The sequence below is a fragment of the Hemicordylus capensis genome, chromosome 9 (genome assembly GCF_027244095.1).
Source record: "Hemicordylus capensis ecotype Gifberg chromosome 9, rHemCap1.1.pri, whole genome shotgun sequence".
In the NCBI taxonomy this organism is placed as follows: domain Eukaryota; kingdom Metazoa; phylum Chordata; class Lepidosauria; order Squamata; family Cordylidae; genus Hemicordylus; species Hemicordylus capensis.
In genome coordinates, this window is record NC_069665.1 from 20627118 (window position 1) to 20647942 (window position 20825).

General features: G+C 45.7%; 1 protein-coding gene across 3 annotated transcripts in view; it reads left to right on the forward strand.

Annotated features, from left to right (window-relative positions):
* LOC128334499 (uncharacterized protein F13E9.13, mitochondrial-like) overlaps window positions 1-15284 on the forward strand; it is a 43797-nt gene extending 28513 nt beyond the window's left edge. For 2 of the 3 annotated variants that reach the window (XM_053271374.1, XM_053271372.1), the window contains exons 7-8: window positions 1532-1705; window positions 14218-15283. In XM_053271374.1, coding sequence (XP_053127349.1) covers window positions 1532-1705; window positions 14218-14333 — 290 coding nt within the window. In that variant the 3' untranslated portion in view covers window positions 14334-15283. Of the gene's footprint in view, window positions 1-1531; window positions 1706-14217 lie in introns of all 3 variants that reach the window. The other variant, XM_053271373.1, reaches the window with a different exon arrangement.
* The last annotated feature ends 5541 nt before the right edge of the window (window positions 15285-20825 follow it).

Consider the following 20825-nt stretch of genomic DNA (forward strand, 5'->3'; position numbering starts at 1 on the left):
CCGAAGGGAGTATGATCTTACAGTCCTCACACATGTAGCCTCCCATTCAAATGCAAACCAGGGTGGCCCCTGCTTAACAAAGGGTCAGTTCATGCTTGTTACCAGCTCTCCTCCCTTTTTAATCCTTCAGGATAGGTGGAGCTAGAAACTGCTCGCGCTGCTGTGCTCCATCACAGAGCCCCTCTTTCCGCGACCGATTCCTGAGCTACATCACAAGTACCATTCCTCCTCTATATAAACACAAGATATTCAGCAGCCACGGTGTGAAGACTGCTCTGCGCAACACACTGCAGTATATATATTTTTTAATTGCTCCACTTAACTTGAAGGAGGATAGTCGTGGAAAGAGCAGCCAGTTCAGCCTTCACTCATTCTTCCAATGGCCAGCATGCAATAGCCAAATATTGCTGGAAATGACATGGTACCATCTCACCCACCTCCTCCTCCTGTTCGGCTTTCAAAGAGACAAGCAATCAGATCAACACACAAATTGGCTTAGCTGTTCAATGGGGCTTATTTTGTAATATGATGAAAGGAATCCCATTGTGTCTACACTCCGGCAGCAGCAGGGTTCCGCCGGCTCAATTTCCTGTCCCTGCTCTCCCCGGCAAGACCAAAGAACACTCCCACCCCATCCACGGCTGCTCTGCCTTCGCTCTTCAGAACTGTAGCAGCACCAGGATGTGGCTAGATCCCGTCTTCTACAAGGCCACACATGAGTCAGGGGAAACGCTGTCTTCAGGGCCAGTTACGGAGAAGGTCCCCCTCCCCGCACAGTGGCAGCATTTGGTGGCTTCTTTACTCTGCTTTCCTTTATGGGCTTAGCATCTGTGTATTTCCAGGATCGCCTCTCTCAGCCAGTTGTATCCCGTCCTGTGAGGTCTTCTCAGTTGGCCCTCCTTAGTGTCCCGGGCCCTGGTGTAGTGCATGGTGCCTGGGCCCATAGGAGGGCCTTCGTTGTGGCCACCCCTCTTCTTTGGAACACCTTTCCCCCCCAGATTGATTGATTGATTCATTCATTCATTCGATTTCTATACCGCCCTCCCCAAAATGGCTCAGGGCAGTTTACACAGAGAAATAACAGACAAATAAGATGGATCCCTCTCCCCAAAGGGCTCACAATCTAAAAAGAAACATAAGATAGACACCAGCAACAGCCACTGGAGGTATGCTGTGCTGGGGGTGGACAGGGCCAGTTACTCTCCCCCTGCTCAATAAAGAGAATCACCACATTAAAAGGTGCCTCTTTGCCAAGTTAGCAGGGGTTAGCAGATTCATTCAGCCCTCTCCTTAGTGGCTTTTAAGGCCCTTCTTACCTTTTCCGCCAGGCTTTTGCCCTTTAATTTTTTTAAAAAATTATTGTTGCTGTTGATCACCACCTAGAGTCTTTGGAGGAGGCGGTATGCAAGAAATTTTTAGTAAGTAAATAAAATAAATTATCTCACTTTCCAGTACCCAATAATGTTGATGGCACTATACTCCAAATATGGCTCTCATGCTATTTATCTTTTTTTATTTTTTATTTGTTTAGAAGTTGGACGTGCTGTGAAGATTCCCGTGCTGGTTGGATCAGGAGTGACTCTGGAGAATGTGAAAGATTACCTGGGTGCAAATGCTTTGATCGTTGGTTCCTATTTCAAGAAAGGAGGTTACTGGGTGAATGACCTGGATCCAGATCGCGTCAAGAGGTTTATGGATCATATCGGTAAACTGAGAGAGTGAAATGGTTGGCATTTATTGCCTCAGGTTGTATCATACAGTATAACTTCACTTACCTGGATGCCTTCTCTGTGTTTCCCAAATGTTTGATACCCAGGGCGTAGCTTTTCTCCTGGATTTAAAAAATGGAGGCACACATCACTCAGATATATCTTTATTTTCTCCGCTCCCAGGCAGGCGTTCTCCTTGCATATGTAGGATTCTCCAGTTAATATTGTGTCTCAGTGTCTCCCTTTTGCCCGGTCATTTGGGGTTGAGGGAAAGGGCTGTGCTTTCTGGGCAATGGTGTTGCATCAGGGATTCTCCTCCTTCTGTCAGCTGTAGCACAGGCTGCATGGGAGAACCCCGGGGCACTCTTACTGCCTCCCTTGGTATTGCAGCGCCTGAAGCGAATCAGCAAATTCACCTGAAGCGAGTCCCCTGCTAACTCAGCAAAGAGTCGCCTTTTTAAAGTGGTGATTCTCTTTTTTTTAGCAGGGGGAGAGCACCTGGCCCTATCCATCCCCAGCACAACATCCCTCCAGTGGCTGTTGCTGGTGTCTATCTGATGTTTCTTTTTTAGATTGTGAGCCCTTTGGGGACAGGGAGCCATCTTTATTTATTCCTATTTCGCTATGTAAACCACTTTGGGAACTTTGTTGGAAAGTGGGATATAAATCCTTGCCGCCTTTTCAAATGCCGCCTTGCCCACACCCCTTCCAGAAGGGACCCTTGCAAACTCTGCAAGTGTCATGGAGCCAAAGAGGAGGAAAGCTTGCCAGCAGCCCCCTTTTTTTCTTCTCATGCTTTTTACAGGCTTTGCAAGGTCTGTGAAGAGAGGTGGTCCATACAACGCTGCTGGGGGCAGAGTGGTCCGGAAGAGCTGCTCTGGTGGGCGGTAGCAGCAGGGGGACATCTTGTTGGGCACCTTGTGCAATCTTGCAGTTTACCCCAGTAATCTGCCTTGCCCTGCCCTATGAAAGGGCTCCACTGTCCCTTGGGGTGCTGTCACTGCTCATATATCAACAGGGTGAGAGATTTGGTGCTCCTTCCTTAGGCGCATAGAGTCATAGATGCATCCAGCATGGTGCTTGCTTTTTCAAGGCACTGTTCAGTCCCTCTTGTACACATTCATGTGCCCTGGCACACTGTTTGGGAATCACCGCCTTCATGCAGAAACGATTCCGTCGAATCAGAAATCCAGTACAGATATTTATAGTGTAACAACATTGGGGCAGAGAATGGAGCGAGAAACCCGATCCAAAAATCTGGGAAAGTGTCATTTAGGAAATCTGCTGTATGCAGTATTCGAGTGCGTTTTTATTTATTTATTTTTCCGCGGATTTTATTTCCCCCACCTTTGCTGTAATCTCGGCCCAAGACAGCGAAAACCCGGCAATATGCAAATCGTATTAAAATAAAATACAACATAGTAAAAGGCAAATGAATACTGGGAGTGTGCTAAAAGCAGCAACCAGCGGACGGGGGCGGAAAGGGCCAAAACGCCACTCAGCAGAGAGAACGTTTTAAAAGGCTTTTCAGAAGAAGAGGAGATTGCTATCACGAAGAACAGAAGTTGTATCGCACACTTGCAGTCTTGATTCTAGGCGTGTTTACTTAGAAGTAGTCTCATTCAGTTCCATAGTGATGCTTCTTTCCTCTTGTGCCCACAGATAGGGCCTTCTGACACCCTGGGACCCTTCAATATACAGCATTATATTATATTGGAATTCTAGCTCATCTTGAGCCTGCATACTATAGCACAACTATTTTTTATAAAATCACGTTATGCAGAAAGCTTGCAGGGTGACCGTGTTCTGTCTTCTTTAAAAACTCAAATTCTCATGCTCTAAGTTCAGCAAGAAGTTTCCCATTCTTCTTTGTCTGCAGTTTTCACGCCCGCCCTCCCAACACTTCAGAAGTTACTTATGCTTGTCATGTTGCACTTTTTCTAATGAAATCATCACCAGCTTTGAAATTGCGTCTGCAAGAAATCCTGGCCATTAGAACCCCCAAAACGTCAGCTTATAAGCAGCCTAATGTTTTCCCAGTGTGACAAACACAATTTTAGGAAGGCATTTAGAAACTGCATTAGAGACACGGATAATGACTGCTCGGGGGTGATGATGTTTGTGTTTTTACAGATGCTGACTTGCTAGAAGTCACATTCATTCATTACTGGGAAGGTGAAACTAATGTGTTACTGCAGCAATTCAGGTTAACAAGGAAAAAATAAGAGTCCTTGATTCCCTTCATTTTTTTTTTTACTCCTTTGAGTTGTTGTAATGGCTGCTGCTGCCTTCAGAGTTGTGTCAAGATGAAATGGGTTTGGGTGGCGAAGCCCAGTTAGTGCGATAAAAATTAGGTTTTCAGAAACACTTATGCTACACAGAGCCTCTGGGTTTCTTGTGCGATTTATATAGTGAAAATGCAGCCTGTGAAGTGTGCCTTGATTAAAGGTAAAGTGTGCCATTGAGTTGATTTCTACTCCTGGCGCCCACAGAGCCCCATGGTTTTCTTTGGTAGTATACAGGAGGGCTTTACCGTTGCCTCCTCCCGCGCAGTATGAGATGATGCCTTTCAGCATCTTCCTATATCGCTGCTGCCTGATATAGGTGTTCCCCATAGTCTGGGAAACATACCAGCGGGGATTCGAACCAGCAACCTTCTGCTTGTCAGGCATTTCCCTGCTGAGCCTCTTACGGTGACTATGGGCCTTGATTACTCTTAGTGAATGTGTGGATTGCCTTCATTGATGAGGAATAACCAAATCTGAACCCAAAAACCAATTCAGAGAGGGGTCCCCCCTCCACAAGTGAACCAAGGCTGTTAGTTTGAATCCCCGCCGGTGTGCTTCTCAGATTGTGCCTAGCAAATATATATTTGTAGTCACCTATATTGGGCAGCAGCAATATAGGAAGGTGCTGGAGGCGGATTCTGACATCAGTGACAACAGCAAAGGCATCGTCTCATACTGCGCGGTGGGGAAGGCACTGCTGTATTCTACCAAGAAAACGACATGGCTTGGTGTTCGCCAGGAGTCGACACCGAGTCGACGTCACAATCTTTCCTTTTTAAAAAACTTGAACTGGAAACAAGCTCTGGAACAAAAAGGTGGTAACCAATTTAGAGTAAGTGGTTCAAGAAATTGGACACGCAGGTTCTTGTTTTCAAGGATGGTTAATTCTTCTTTCTGCTCCAACTGTATATGAAGGAAGTTCTGTTTCCCCGGAAGCCATCTGGAAGCAGCAGCAGCCGCATTTGTTGGATGGTGGGGTCTAGGGCTGATAGTCTGGTGCTCAAGTAGAAACATCAAGGTCTCAACCAAACCATATTGCAAGGAGTCGTTTTTGTAGTTTCTGCTCCCGAAGGAAGTGTAGAGAGAGCTCAAATTCGTCGAATTCAAATTTCTGGGCTCAGATTCGTTCTGTCACCTTGGCAATCAAATTCTGTCAGTTATAGTAGTATTAGTGTGGACAAATAGCCAACATGGTGTAGTGGTTAGGGGAGACCTGAGTTCAAATCTCTGTTCAGCCATGAAATTCACTGGGTGACTCTGGGCCAGTCTCGTATCTCTCAGCCTAACCTACCATTGTTAGGATAAATATAACCATGTACACTGCTCTGGGCTTCTGGGAGAGAAATATAAACATAAAGATACTTTCCCTTTCATTGCCTCTTTCAGTGTTTGTTTACTTTCTTTTTTCCTGCTTGCTTATCTTGTTTTATTGGTGTTAACAAATTTCAGCATCAGTTCAATCCTTTTCCAATCAGATTCGGCATGGAACAGCTTAAAAACAACCCCCCCTCCCAAGGTTTCATTCTACTGAACCCACATTTTTGAAGGTTTGACACCCCCCCTTGTACAAAATTTCTGTCTCTGATGGCAGACTTGATATGGCAGGCTTGATCTCACAAATGCATCAGAATGAGGTGGTCCTATAGACTGCTGCTTCAGACTTCACATGGAGCTTTCCCAGACAGCTGGCTTTACCACGGGTTTACCGTGATGCTTTACTGCGAGTTCGAAGATTCCCCCCCCATGACACAAAAAGTAGTATTCCCCCCCCCGATACAAATCGGGCTACACTCTTAATGTGTGGTGTAAAAGCCTAATTGTGTGTGAAGTGTTCCCCAATAGCTCACAGGGACTTTAAGGTAAATTTGGCCAGTATGTGAAGTTTGGCCAGTATAGGGACCACTTCCCCCTTACAGAACTAGAATTCCCGGAGCTTTTTGGGGAGGCGAAATGTCAGCTAAACCAGTTTAGGTCTGCAGTATAGGCATGTCTACAGACAAACCAGGCATTTGCATGCTGCAGCAATGCCTAGAAGAGAGAAAGTACTGCACCTGGAAAAGCATCCATCTCCCAAATGTGCGCAGTGTTTAGAACATGCATCAAATGCTTCGCAGCATCTCTGTTCAATTACAGCAGCCCCACGTCCTAGATCCCAGCACTTTAGAAGCTGCAGAAAGGCCCATAATTTGGTCTTAAATTATGAGACACCAAAAAAGTAACAGCAGGATTTAGTGGGCTAGCATCAAAGCAAATCTGATTTTAAAATCCACAGGGGAAGATGGATTGCCTCCCCTTCATCATGTTCACTGCTGCAAGTATTTGTGTAGTAGCGTTAAGCATCTGCTTGTCTGTTGCAAACAGATGCTGTAAGTAGGATTTGACCTTTCTGTTTTGGAAAATCGCTTGAATGTTTAATGTTAAAATATTAAGTTATCAGAAAGGCTCGTCTCTTTGGGAGAGAAGAATGCTCCATTTTACACCACGCAGGTTCTTAGAGGACCAGAAGAAGCATGAATAACTTTGTAGAAGAACAAAGCTAGCAATGTTCATGTAGAGAAACTCTGGAAGTAAATAACAGCTGTTCAAGGAGACATGTCTTAAATATGTATTAATTAATTTGAAGTGCATCGCTTAAATATGCAAAGAGATTATCTTGTGTTAATTTACATTAAAACACTCCAGCACTTTGCCAGGTTTGTTAGAGTATCCTCAGCTCTCACCCCAGCCCACACAACAGTGTTGTGCTGGGTGTTGATTGCTTTCGATTTGCCCTTTTAAAAATGTCAGATGGCTGCCTTGTGTCTGGTAGGATCTGTCCTTGCATTTCAGTCTTGCAGAGTGAGAGTAATTTCTACCAAGCGTAACTAGCATGGGTCCAGTGGAGGGTTAGGCAACCTTTTTGAACTACAACTCCCATCATTCTCGGCCACAGTTGATGGTGGCTGGGTATGATGGTAGTTTTAGCTGGAGAGCTAAGGTTGTCCACCCTTGGTCCAGCAGCTAGGAGAAAAATCTGGCTAGAGAGTCCGGTTGAAGAGTCCTGGAAGAAGCCCCTTCCACAGAGGAGGCCTTGGGTTTTAGTGCCTTGAAGGACTTAAGATCTCAAGGTAAGGAGGCTTGTTTGCCTGTAGGACACCATTATGAGGGAGTGTAGAACAGGGTTTCTTAACCTTGGGTCCCCAGATGATGTTGGACTACAATGCCCATCATTTCTATCCACAAAGGCCATGGATGGGGATTGTAGTCCAACATCTGTGGACCCAAGGTTAAGAAACTCTGCTGTAGAAAGTAAGCTGTCAAGTGTGGGGCATATCCCTTATCTTGAATTCATGGCATTCAGAGCCTTGTATTTAAATGTATGGATTCTTGGGGCTGGGGTATTGGTCTGGCCTCATTCGCTGATATGAATCAGGCCCTCTGTTCTACATCTCAGGCCTTGCTCGCCAAATTCTGAATTTGGTCTTAACTGAGTCTTGTTTTAAGTTCATTTCTATTAATTGTATACTTGATCTATTTTTACTGGTTTTGTGAGCCACCCCCAGCAGTGGTGTACTGGAGGGTCAGAGAACCAATACTTTAAGAAAGTTTTTCATTAACTTCTTGGTCGCTTCTCTCCTACCTAAAACAATTGCTTTGAGACAATGGATTTGCCTGAGTTACTTGGCCCTTATGTATACTATCAGAACATTTTCAAGTCCTCTACGTTAGCCTTGAGGACTAGAACCTTTTAAAAACTGATGGATACCCTCAGGAGTTCCAAAACACTCAGGTTGTCTCTTTTAAATGATTTCCAGCCATAGAGTGCAGCAGTTTGCCATTGCACCCTGGCTGTTTTCTCTTCATCTGAAGCAACAGATGCCATCTCTAGCAAGATCTGACATGACCATTCTCCAGGCTGTAAAATTTGGTAGCTGTGGTACTTCAAATGTAGCTGAAAGCAGGGGATGTGGGAAAGAAAAACTGCTGCTCTGGTTGTGGCTTTCATTTTCAGCAGCATATCGAGATTTGAGAGCACAGATTTCCTTGGGGGGAAATTAGTTCTTAAGTTTACAAAGCGCCTCAGCTGTAAATACCCATAAAAACGACAATTTGTTAGATCATATTTATTTTTTAGCAGGTCAAAGGATATTAGCATGTTTGAGTACATAAATCTGTCAGGTACAGTTCAGAATTTCTCAGGCCTCCAAATCGCAAGAGCCACTTGAAAATGTCTTGCCAGATGAGGAGTGATAGAAAGGGATCCCTGTATTTTGATTCTTCTTCTTCACCCACTGAGGACTGAGTCACGTTACCGATGTCACGTGTTGACCTATGTGTAGTGAAGCAGAAGCAAACTGCCATTTGGAAAACCTCTGGAACATACACATCTGGTATGATCTTGTGGTAGCAAGCATGAATTGTCCCCTTTGCTAAGCAGAGTCTGCATCGGTTTGCATTTGGGAGACTACATGTGAGCGCCAAAAGATGTTCTCCTTAGGGCATGGGGGCCATCGCTCAGTGGAAGAGCATCTGCATGCAGAAGGCCTCAGGTTCACTCCCTGGCAGCATCTCCAGGTAGGGCTGGGAGAAATTCCTGCCTGAAACCCTGAAGAGTTGCTGCCAGTCAGTGTACAACAGGGATTCTCAACATTGGGTCCCTAGATGTTATTGGACTTCAACTCCCATAATCCCCAACCAAAGGCCGCTGGGGCTGGGGATGATGGAAGTCCAAGAACATCTGGGGACCCAACATTGAGAATCCCCGGTGTAGGCAATACTGATCTAGATGGACGCAAGGGTCTGACTCAGTATAAGACAGCTTCCTATGTTCCTAGGAAACCTTTAAATAGGGAAGCAATTTTTAAAAGACTGGTTTCTGGAGCAGCTTCAGCTGCTGTTTCAACAAATCGATTCGAGGATTTTGCAATTCGTTTTGAGCTTGAAACAAATCCCAAAATCCGTCCGTGCCCATCCCTCATGGGCTGTTCACAAGCTCTAAGGCAGGGTTACACAGCTCCGGCCCTCCTGCAGATGACGAACTACAGCTCCCACAATCCCTGACTGCTAGCCACTATGGCTGGGGATGATGGGAACTGTAGTCCCAAACCACCTGGAGGGCCAAGGCTGTGCTGCCCTGTTGTAGGGTGCTTGCAGTGCTCAGATGCACAGGATGGATCGATGCAAGGCTTCTGCCATATGGAATGCCCCCTTAAAACACTCTGAGAAGACCCATGCAAAACCAGGCTACTAGTCTGATGGCTATAGGCCACCTCTAACCTTGGAGGCAAGATGACTCTCAATACCAGTTGCAGGGGAGCAACAGCAGGAGAGAGGGCATTCACATACCTCTTGCCTGTGGACTTCCCAGAGGCATCTGGTGGGCCACTGTGGGAAACAGGATGCTGGACTAGCTAGGCCATGGGCCTGATCCATCAGAGCCATTCTTAAAAACCAAGGATGGTAGATGCTTCATTTGCATGACTTCCCCATCTTAGTGGTATTGGAAACCCATTTGCGAGACGATCAGCCCCTGAATTAGGATCGGTTCCTTCCTGCTCCCCATCGGCACTGTAGGATTTCCTTTTGATTTCTGCCCAACCTTTAATTTAACTGGAGGTGATGACACAGAAGCAGTAATAGCCCCAACCCCCCGTGTGTATACACAAAATAATATCCATTTGCTGTGCCATCTATCTACTTTGATCTAAAATACAGAACCTGATGGATGCCTTAGGTAAATCAAACACTTTCTGTCTGCCAAAAGGGTTTTGCAGAAGCTTATTTCATGCCATTACCATTTTTCTGTTTCTCGCAGTAAATCAAAAAAGTATCAACCCATTCATCCACTTTAAAAGTAATGCCTTGCCTCTGCGTAATTACCCAGGCCCAGTGGAGATCTCCATACACAGTAAATCTGTTCCTTTAAAAGGTTTCCCTTTAAGTACAGCAGTGACATCAATTGGCGGAGTGCAAATTTATTTATCTAATAGGTTTATTTTCTTAACTGGCCTGATAACTGTTCAGACTTCTGCTGTTTCATTTGCGGAGGCTCTTGCTAATGTCCCTGATTTATTCCTGCAGCAGATATTTATGTATTGAGGTCTAACTCCATGCAGGACTTGTGGAAATTGGTATATGGTTGTGATTTATTCTCGCTGCTAACGTGGACTTAACCGGTGTTCAGGGGATCTTCACTGTCTTTACACCAGATCTCTGAGAAATTAAGTAGCTTGACAAGCATGATCAGGAAAGCCGGAGGAAAACAGAAGTGTGAGGCTGCCCAATCAGTGCCACTCAGAACATGGGCGGCTGTCGTATACTGAGTCAAGCCATTGGTCTCTTGAGCTCTGTATTGTTGGCACTGACTGGCAGCAGCTTTCAGGCAGGAATATCTCCCAGTTCTAGCTGGAGAAACCGAGGATTGAGCTTGCTGACACATGCTCTACAGCTGAATAATGGTCTATCTCCCCTACCCCAAATAACTGGATCGTAGGAAGCTGCCTTATCTGGCATCAAGATCATGGGTCCAACTGCCAGGGGCATGCCACAATTTTAAACGGGGTCTTTCCCAGGCTGCTTGGAGATGCCAGGTACTGAAGCCAGAACTTGCCTGCAAAGCAGTTCTGCACCAGGTGCGTGGGAATGTCCAGTGAAGGTTAGGACTGAGCCTCATTGCTGCCGCCCAATGTGTTTTCTTGGATGTCCAACTCTGAGCAATTATTATTTTGCATATTTGTATTATTTAGCATATTTGTATAAAGGATATCTAGATGCCGGGATGTGTCTGTACCTACAAAGATTAGAATCGTCCGGACCATGGTTTTCCCCGTGGCACACTATGGATATGAAAGCTGGACTTTGAAGAAGCAAGATAGAAAAAGTATTGCCGCTTTTGAACTTTGGTGCTGGAGAAGACTTTTGAGGAGACCATGGACAGCCAGGAAAACATGCCAATGGAGCATAGAACGAACCAATCCAGAATTTTCACTCCGGGCACAAATGACCAGGCTCAAACGATCATACTTCGGACACATCATGCGAAGATCCACCTCCCTTGAGAAGTCCATAATGATGGGGAGAGTTCAAGGAAATAGAAAAAGACGACGACCAGTAGCAAGGTGGATGGACTCAGTTCCGACAGCAATGAAGGCACCACTGAAAGACCCTAAAGGCCAAGTTGAAGACAGATCATGCTGGAGAGAATATATCTATGTGGCCGCTAAGAGTTGACACTGACTTGATGGCACTTAATCAATCAATACCGCCCACTTCTGAAGTCTCTAGGCGATTTCCAACATTAAAACAAAACAATTTTTTAACACAATAATTTAAAACATATAAAAGTTCAAAACTGAGCCAGTGCGGTGTAGTGGTTAGAGTGCTGGACTAGGACCAGGGAGTTATTTGCACTTGGCTTCAGACTTCGGGATAAACGTTGAGTGAAGCTACTTCGAAGTACCCTCGCGGCATTGAGGGAAGCAGCCCGACCCCTCTGTTCTCGGATTTGCTTTTGAAACAAGTCCACATGGCATGCGCCTGTGTTTTCCTTCTAGCCGGGGGGGGGGGGGGGGGAGAAGAGTGAGCTCCTGTAGAGATAGATCTGCATTTCTGAGGAAAGTGTGCCTCTTATCATGCTAATGACTGTACATCAGTGCCTCTCCCATTTGCTCCTGCATTTTCAGAAAAAGTAGCTTAAAACCAGTGTTTTAAAAACCCGTTGAGATGAGCTGGAATTCGCATCACAAAGCCCGGTTTGTGTGGGGAGAGGGTCCAAAAATCTCAAAGGGACTTTGAGGTGGGTTTGGCTGGTGTGTGAACACACACACTCTCTTCTGAAGGAGATTCAGAGCAGAAGCCCTGTATGTATAGCCTCCTGGGAGACCCGAGTTCAAATCCCCATTCAGCCATGAGACTTGCTGGGTGACTCTGGGCCAGTCACTTCTCTCTCAGCCTAACCTACTTCACAGGGTTGTTGTGAGGAGAAACTCAAGTATGTGGTACACCGCTCTGGGCTCCTTGGAAGAGGAGCGGGATATTAAAAGTGTTTGGGTTTTCTTAAGTAACTTGCCTAGGGCGCAAGAGGTTGCTGGTTTAAATCTCCACTGATATGTTCCCCAGACTATGGGAAACACCAATATCAGGCAGCAGCAATATAGGAAGATGCTGAAAGGCATCATCTCATACTGCGTGGGAGGAGGCAATGGCCAACCCCTCCTGTATTCTACCAAAGACAACCACAGGGCTCTGGTCACCAGGAGTCAACACTGACTTGACAGCACAACTTTACTCTTAACCTACTTTGCAGGGTTGTTGTGAAGCTAAATATAACTATGTGTACATCACTTTGGGCTGCGTGGAGGAAGAATGGGATATAAAATATAACAATACATACTCAGAATTGACCGTGGAAGCTTATGTCTGCTACTCGGAAGCCATTCCCACGATTTCCAATGGGGCTTACTCTGTAGAACGCATGTTTAGCAGATTGCATCCTCATGGACAATTAGAGGCAGTAAGCGCCATTAGAGGCAGTAGAATTTACCTGAGAGTAAACCTGCCTAGGGCTTACCATAAGACTAGTTTGATCAGAAGACAGCCCTGCTTGAAACCAATTTGACATGTAAGGAATGGAAAAAAATGAATGTATGCAACCCAGACACTTGTGGCTTTAGAAAGTTATGTCAGGTGTTGAAAGTTCTGCAAATGTTCAGAGGCATTTTCAGCTTTGTTGCTGTTTTATGGGTTACATGTCCTTGCACTGAAGTTAGATTTTGGAGCTCATCCTACAGACACCTGAGCCTTGCTTTTTGGTAAGAGGTCAAAACCAAGCTGGAGAACTTGGAATATGCACATATAAAAACTTATACACAAAACCTGCACCTGAGTTTCATAATGCATGCGTAAGTGTATTAAAGAAAACGGGGAATTTAAAGAAAAAACGGGGAAATCAAATCATCAATGAACGCAAGCATTAAAATAAAGGTGCTTTACGAAGAAAGGGAACCTTGTATGGTATTTTGGTAAAACTGAAATTAAAAAGGGATCTGTTTGTCATCCTTGCAGAAACGATCCCCCCTCCCCGCTAAATCCTATTTGTAATTCTCAAGGGTGTCAGTTCTAAAGCAGACAGGCCCAGCTGGTGGAAACTTGAGAGTGAAATGCTGCATTTTTTAGCAGCTCGGGGGTTATTTTTAGAAAACATCTTTAGTTTCTCAATAAATTAAGATTGAAAAGCAGTGCCTTAAAAAATGGAGGGAATGGATTAACAATACCAGAGCGTAGGGACATAGGAAACTGCCATCTACTGAGTCAGACCCTTGGTCCATCTAGCTCAGTATTGTTGACACTGACTGGCAGCAGCTTCTCCGAGGTTTCAAGCAGGAGTCTCTCCCAGCCCTACTTTGAGATGCTGCCAGGGACTGAAACATTGAGCCATTTCAGGGATTGGCCATTGTGACTGGGGATTATGTAAACTGAAGTCCAACAACATCAGTCCAAGAACTCCTGTCTTAGAAGCATTCCCCATCTTTTTAAATGGGGCTTGCTATCGGCTGGGGCGGAGCCATCATTTAGTGAATGGGTTCAAAGAACCCAGGCCGCCAATGAAAAGGGCTGCTGGAGCCCCCTGTTGCACACGAAGTCAGGTGTGAAGGGGCGTGGCCTGGCTGCTCAAAGGCCCGCCCCAGTCCTCGCCCTCTAATTTCCAGCCAGTGCTTGCTGCCTGACAGCATTTATTTCCCTTCCTCTTCCTCCAGGGAGAGAGAGGAAGGGAAATAAATGCTGTCAGATGTACAAACCAGTTCGAATTCAAGCTGATGCGGTTTGATGGTTCAGATTTGAACCAAACCAGCCATTAGGTTCAAGCTGCCTGTTCGAATTTGTACTGAATGGGGGGGGGTTCGATTTGAACTGGTTTCAAAATTTCATTAAAAATTGTACAAGTGTCCGATTGCTTTGGGGGTTGGGTGGTAGTAACCCATGGGTGCCAACTATCACCCCACTCAGTTTGGGAGGTTCAAACCGGTTTGAAACGATCTGAATTTGAACCAAACGGGGGGGGGGGTTCCGAGCAAAACCGAACCACCTCCTCCCAGTTTGATTACTGACACAATACATTAGGATAATATAGGTAAAGTGTTTCCAACACTTAAACCAGCTATATATGGTTGGATTTATTTTTTTGAAAGCTCAAACAATGCAGTATAAGCCTATAAATACATTTTATCTTATTCTCTCTCCAGATCTCACCCTTTGCTTTAAAAGCAGATGTTCAACTGAAGTTATTTTCCAAGCAATTAAAATACTACCGAGGAGCGTGGTGGCTTATGACGAACACTGCCTCTCTGAGATTCCATGAGCTGTAGCACACCCTAGTGAGCTCAAGAAATTACAAAACAGACCTAGGTGGTTTTCGGGTGTGGGGGGCAGATTTCACAAGCTGATGCATTACTTGAGTTCTTACAGACTAGCAGAGTGAAGGGAGACACCAGTTGAGGGACTAGGATAAGGCCATGGGGACGACCAGCCCATCTCCAAAGGCCATGCAGCAATTTATTTCATTATCCATTCACCCAACTCTTCCTCCCAGGAGCTCAGGGTGGCATTTAAGGTCCTCGCCCTCTTATTTTATACTCATCAACTACCCTGTGAGCCAGCTTAGGCTGAAAAATGGTCTCAGACCGAGAAGCCCATGGTTACGCCATGAGTTTTATGGTTGAGGAGGGGGTGAAATTTGAACCCAAGTCCACCTAATGGCGCAGCCAGGAAGTAACCTGAGCAGGAGGCTGTTGGTTTGAATCCCAGCTGGTGTGTTTCCCAGAATATGGGAAACTCCTATATCAGCAATATAGCAGCGATATATAGGAAGGTGCTGAAAAGCATCCTCTCATACTGCGCAGGGAGAGGCAATGGTAAACCCCTCCTGCATTCTACCGAGAAAACCACAGGGCTCTATGGTCACCAGGAGTCGACACCAACTCGATGGCACAACCTTTCCTTTCCTTTCCCTCCCTTGTCCAAGTCCACTGCTCTTACCATTTTATAAAAAAGGACTCTCTTTACAGATGTTTCAAATAATGTTTTCATTTTAGTGTGGATTATTTATTTACTTACTTACTTGACATATTTGTATATTGCCCAAAATGTGTGTTTCTGGGCCGTTTACAATGAAGCAATCCAAACAAAACACAATAAAAAGGTTAAGAAACATTACAATAATTTAAAATTTAAAACAATGTTGAAACCGGCCTCTAAGTGAAAGCCTGGGTTTTTCTATTTCTGTTTCTGTCTCTAGACCACCCTTTGTCCCGACCCCCCAGGACGGTTAATTAAAACAAAAATAAAATTTCAATTAAAAATAACCTAAAACTTGAACAAACACAGCTAAAATTAACAAGGGATCAGGGGGCAACTCATTGGCTGAAAGCCTGAATAAAAAGGGCAGTCTTCACTTTGACTATTTAGACACATTTTCAAGGTGGTGGTTGAAAAGACAGATTGCTGCTTGCTTGGAGGCTTAAGAGCGCCTCCTGGGACATTTACACACAGCAGGCTTTGCCGCGAGTTTACCGGGAGGCTTTACTGCGAACTCCAAGTTGTCTCAAAAAACCGAAGCAAATAGTTGTTGATTTTTTTTTTTTACCCCAGATATAAATCGGGCTATACTCTAATGTGGAGTGAAAAACTCGAATTGTGTGTGAACTGCTCCCCGATAACTCGCAGGGACTTCGAGGTAAATCTGGCCGATGTCTGAACGCACCCCCTCCATGCCAGCGTGCCAGCGTGGTGTAGTGGTTAGAGTGCTGGACTAGGACCGGGGAGACCCGAGTTCAAATCCCCATTCAGCCATGATGCTTGCTGGGTGACTCTGGGCCAGTCACTTCTCTCTCAGCCTAGCCTACTTCACAGGGTTGTTGTGAGGAGAAACTTAAGTATGTAGTGCACCGCTCTGGGCTCCTTGGAGGAAGAGCGGGATATAATATGTAAAATAATAATAATAATAATAATTCTGGAGGAAATGAGAATTAAAGGGCTTTACAAGCCCCATGTGAAAAACTTCCAGCTGAATAAAGAGACCCCTTTTAAAGTCGTGATTCTCTTATATTTAGCAGAGGGAGAGCAACTGGCCTTGTCCATCCCCAACACACCATCCCTCCAGTGGCAGCTGCTGGTGTCTATCTTATGTTTCTTTTTAGAGTATGAGTCCTTTGGGGACAGGGGGCCGTCTTATATATTTATTATTTATTTTCCTATGTAACCCACTTTGAGAACTTTGGTTGAAGAGTGGTATATAAATATTCACAGTTCGTCGTTTGAGAGAGCACTTTTTCAGTGTCATGATATCATCCTTTCTGTGCCCACAGCCTAAGTCAGTAAAGCAGTTTGACTCAGTATAAAGCAGCTTCATATGTTCACAGGGAAGCATCCCGCAGGGGGAAAGGGCAGTTCACATAATTGACATTAGAAGCCTTCTACCCTAATTTGGGAGCTCTGTGTGCTCCTGATTTCCGGCCATGTGTCAGTTAAAAACAAGGTTGGAGGTGGGAAGCTTGATCGTGAGCAATGCCCCACCTGGCTAGGATGAACAGGCCCTACCCAGATTCCACCCTCAGCTTCAGAATTAGGTTTGTGCCCGATCTGCGGTTCGTGCACTGGTTCGAATACAAGCGGGTTCGTGGATCGGTGAACTGGTTCATCCGGCCCACAGACCAGTTTGGCATGGTCAGCAACACCATGCCGACCATGCAAATGGCTTCCGCGCATGGGCAGAGGCCATGTGCATGCTGGCGCCACAGGCGGGTTGTTGGGGGTAACGCCACCGCAGCAGAAAGCTGCACGGAGTGGCGGAGACTTGGACTTGTGCTACTCACTTTTAACGGTGCCGCTTGCTGCCCCTGTCGGTGCCTCACTCGAACCTCCGAACCGATTCGTGGGTTAGCCGAACCGGGACGAACCGGTGCACCAAACCGCAGTTTGTGCACATCCCTATTTGGAGCAAGGTAGGAAGAAAAATGGTCCTACTCAGCTGGGGCTTAGCTCACAATCAAACTCCCAGCCTCTGATCATATCTGTACCTGATGCATGACTGGAAATCAGGAGGGAGATTTCCTCTGTCCTAACGTTGCTTGTGTGAACTGCCCTCATGCATAACTGGGGCATTTGATTTTGGCTGGAATAATGGCTCGTGAGACCAATCCGTGGCCCATTGGGGATGGGACTGTATCTCAGTGGTGGAGCATCTACTTTGCATGCAGAAGGTCCCAAGTTCAATCTCCAGGTAGGGCTGGGAGAGACTCCTGCCTGAAGCCGAGGAGAACCACTGCCAGGCAGTGCAGGAAACAATGCTGAACTAGATGGACCGAGGGTCTGAGTGTGCAGAAGGCAGCTTCCTGCGTTCCTATGGCATTAGCAGAAGTCAGTAGAGTAAAGGTAAAGTTGCGCCCGTCGAGTCGGTGTTAGCTCCTGGTGACCACAGTGTTTTTCTCTGGCAGGAGGTCTACCAAAGGAAACCACATGACTCTGTGGTTACCAAGAGCCGACACTGACCTGATGGCACAACTTGATCTTTACTTTATCATTGCCATCTCCCGTGCAGTATGAGATGATGCCTTTCAGCATCTTCCTATAGACTGGGAAACATACCAGCGGGGATTCGAACCAGCAACCTCTTGCTCCCTAGGCAAGTTACTTCCCCACTGTGCCATTAAGTGGCTCAGCAGAAGTCAGTAGTGGACCAAAATGGAAAGATGCTCAACACTTGGCCCCGTAGCAGAGGATGTTCTTAACTTGTGCCTCCTTCCCCATACCTCTGCTGCAGTACCATATTTTGTGCAGAAACATCCAAAGGCTTACCTGCAAACTGAACTTGATCTTTGATGCCGAATTATATCCATAATGAAGCACTCATGTGTTTATGCCAATACATCAACATTTGCAGCCATGCCGCGTGTTTATGTTAATGCCATGCAATTTTTCCCCATTAAAAAACCACCTGTGGGGTTTGGTGCTAGAGGAGAAGGGACGCCAGCCCAATGGAAGCAGCGGAAATTATTGCTAAGAAGGTTTTCACATCCATTTTCAAATCCACGTACCGATATTCCGCTCATCCTTAATTACCTCCCCAATGGTAAGAGAACTGCCGTCCTTTTGTTCTCTGGTTTTGCATGCAGTGTGATTCGGCGAAAATAAATAAGTATAAAAATAAATATATTGAGAATATAAATAAATAAATAACGTTTACATATTTGCCAGTACACTAGCAGCTCTTGACACACACATGGGGGTTGACCCACATTGTTCGAGGGATAGAGCAGCAAGTGAGAGGAGCAGGAGATCGTCTGCTAAATATCACGACACGCGAGAGGTCGCCGAGGTGTGCATTCACGGCGCTTCCCTTTCATGGGAATCCCCTCGCCTACTCTGTGTGGCTACCAGAACGGTAACCCTATTGTCTGGGCCGCATTATCAGAGATGGCTTTTCTCCCAGTGTTTGGGCCCTCTAATCTGTTTGGTGGCCGTAGCCGTCGTGAGAACCTCGGCTTGAAAGGAATTGCATAGCACTGGCAGATGATGCGCTCACACCAGCTGGCAAAGACGCAGGCTTTGACTAAAGCGCCAGGCCTGTGATCCTACTGACGGTGAGAAAGAGGGAGAGAGAGAGAGAGAAATCTCTTCGGTGGAGTTCATAATTTGTTGCTTTCATGGTGCTCTGTTCTCAGTGCTTGTACTCAACGTTATCTCCTCTCCCCTGTGGATTTTCTACAAAGCATGATGGGAATGTGAGCTCAGGAAGGCAAAATTAATACTGACTGCTGGTGTTTGCCTAACGCACATGCGAGAGGCATCACAACCACAAGCAAAGGGAGACATCTACTGTTTGATAGATAGTAAAGGAAGTTATTTACTTATTCATCTCATTATAGTATACTGCAGCCTTGGCGAGGACTTCTATCCAGAAGGAAAGATGACAATGGGAATTTCGGCATCGCAGTGGGTTGGTGTACAGGTTGGAAAGATGGCGGAGATGATAAAGGACCTGGAAAGTCAGTTCTGTAAGAAAAGACTGGGAGAACTGGGAGGTGTTGGAGACAGGGATGTGCACGATATTCACATGAATCGATTCAAGTTCAAATCTATTTGATTCAAAACCACTGAACAGAGTGAAGATTTGTTTGCATCAATCTGAATTAGCCCAAAGTTGAATTGGATTCAACTCTGAGTGAATTTGAATCGATTCAAATGAATGTCTGCTCTATTCAATGGTTTTGAATCGATTCAATTTGAATTCAATTCGAATCGGTTCATGCTAATTTTGTGCACACCCTAGTCGGAGATATTTGAGGCTACTTTGCACAGAAAGTGCTAGCGTTCCGTGTACAGGGAGGTTTTTTTAATAGGAAAGTATATGCAATGGTAAGAGCATTAGTGGTGGGGTGGGTTCACCTATACCTGATGATCTTTCCTGCCCACAAGGGCAACTTACATAATAATCTATCTCCCTGTACATAAGAACAGCCCTGCTGGATCAGGCCCAAGGCCCATCTAGTCCAGCATCCTGTTTCGCACAGTGGCCCACCAGATGCCGCTGGAAGCCACAGGCAGGAGTTGAGGGCATGCCCTCTCTCCTGCTGTTGCTCCCCTGCAACTGGTACGCAAAAGGCATCCTGCTTTTGAGGCTGGAGGTGGCCCATAGCCCTCCGACTAGTAGCCGTTGATAGACATCTCCTCCATGAAGTTATCCAAACCCTTCATAAAGTCATCCAGGTTGTTGGCTGTCACCACATCTTTTGGCAGAGAATTCCACAAGTGGATTATGTGTTGTGTGAAAAAGTACTTCCGTTTGTTGGTCCTAGATTTCCTGGCAATCAATTTAATGGGATGACCCCTGGTTCTAGTGTTATGTGAGAGGGAGAAGAATTCCTCTCTATCCACTTTCTCCACACCATGCATGATTTTATAGACCTCTATCATGTCTCCATGCAGTCGTCTTTTTTCTAAACTAAATAGCCCCAAGTGTTGTAGCCTTGCCTCATAAGAAAGGTGCTCTAGGCCCCTGATCATCTTGGTTGCCCTCTTCTGCACCTTTTCCAGTTCTACAATGTCCTTTTTTAGATGCGGTGACCAAAATTGTACGCAGTACTCCAGGTGTGGCCACACCTTAGTTTTGTATAAGGGCATTAGAATATTAGCCGTTTTATTTTCAATCCCCTTTCTAATGATCCCTAGCATGGAACTGGCCTTTTTCATAGCTGCCGCACACTGAGTTGAAACTTTCAACGAGCTGTCCACCACGACCCCAGGATCCTTCTCCTGGTCAGTCACCGACACCTCAGATCCCATCAGCATATACTTGAAGTTGGAGTTTTTCGTCCCAAAGTGCATCACTTTACAGTTGCCAACATTGAACTGCATTTGCCACTTTGTCGCCCACTCCCCCAGTTTGGAGAGAGAATTAGCTCACCACTCCAGGTTCTCCCTGCCCCCCCAGTGTAAGGCAGAGAAATAGAGTGTTGAACCTAGCAAATTTACAGGGGCTGGTAAGCACACAGTTCATTTTCTCTCCCTCCACTTCCAAATCTCCTAACTGGTTGACACTATTTATTTATTTATTACATTTATAGCCCGCTCTTCCTTCAAGGAGCCCAGAGCGCTGTACTACATACTTGAGTTTCTCTTTCACAACAACCCTGTGAAGTAGGCTAGGCTGAGAGAGAAGTGACTGGCCCAGAGTCACCCAGCTAGTCTCATGGCTGAATGGGGATTTGAACTCGGGTCTCCCCGGTCCTAGTCCAGCACTCTAACCACTGCACCACGCTGGCTCTCTAGCAAGACGACTGAACAGGACCTCTAT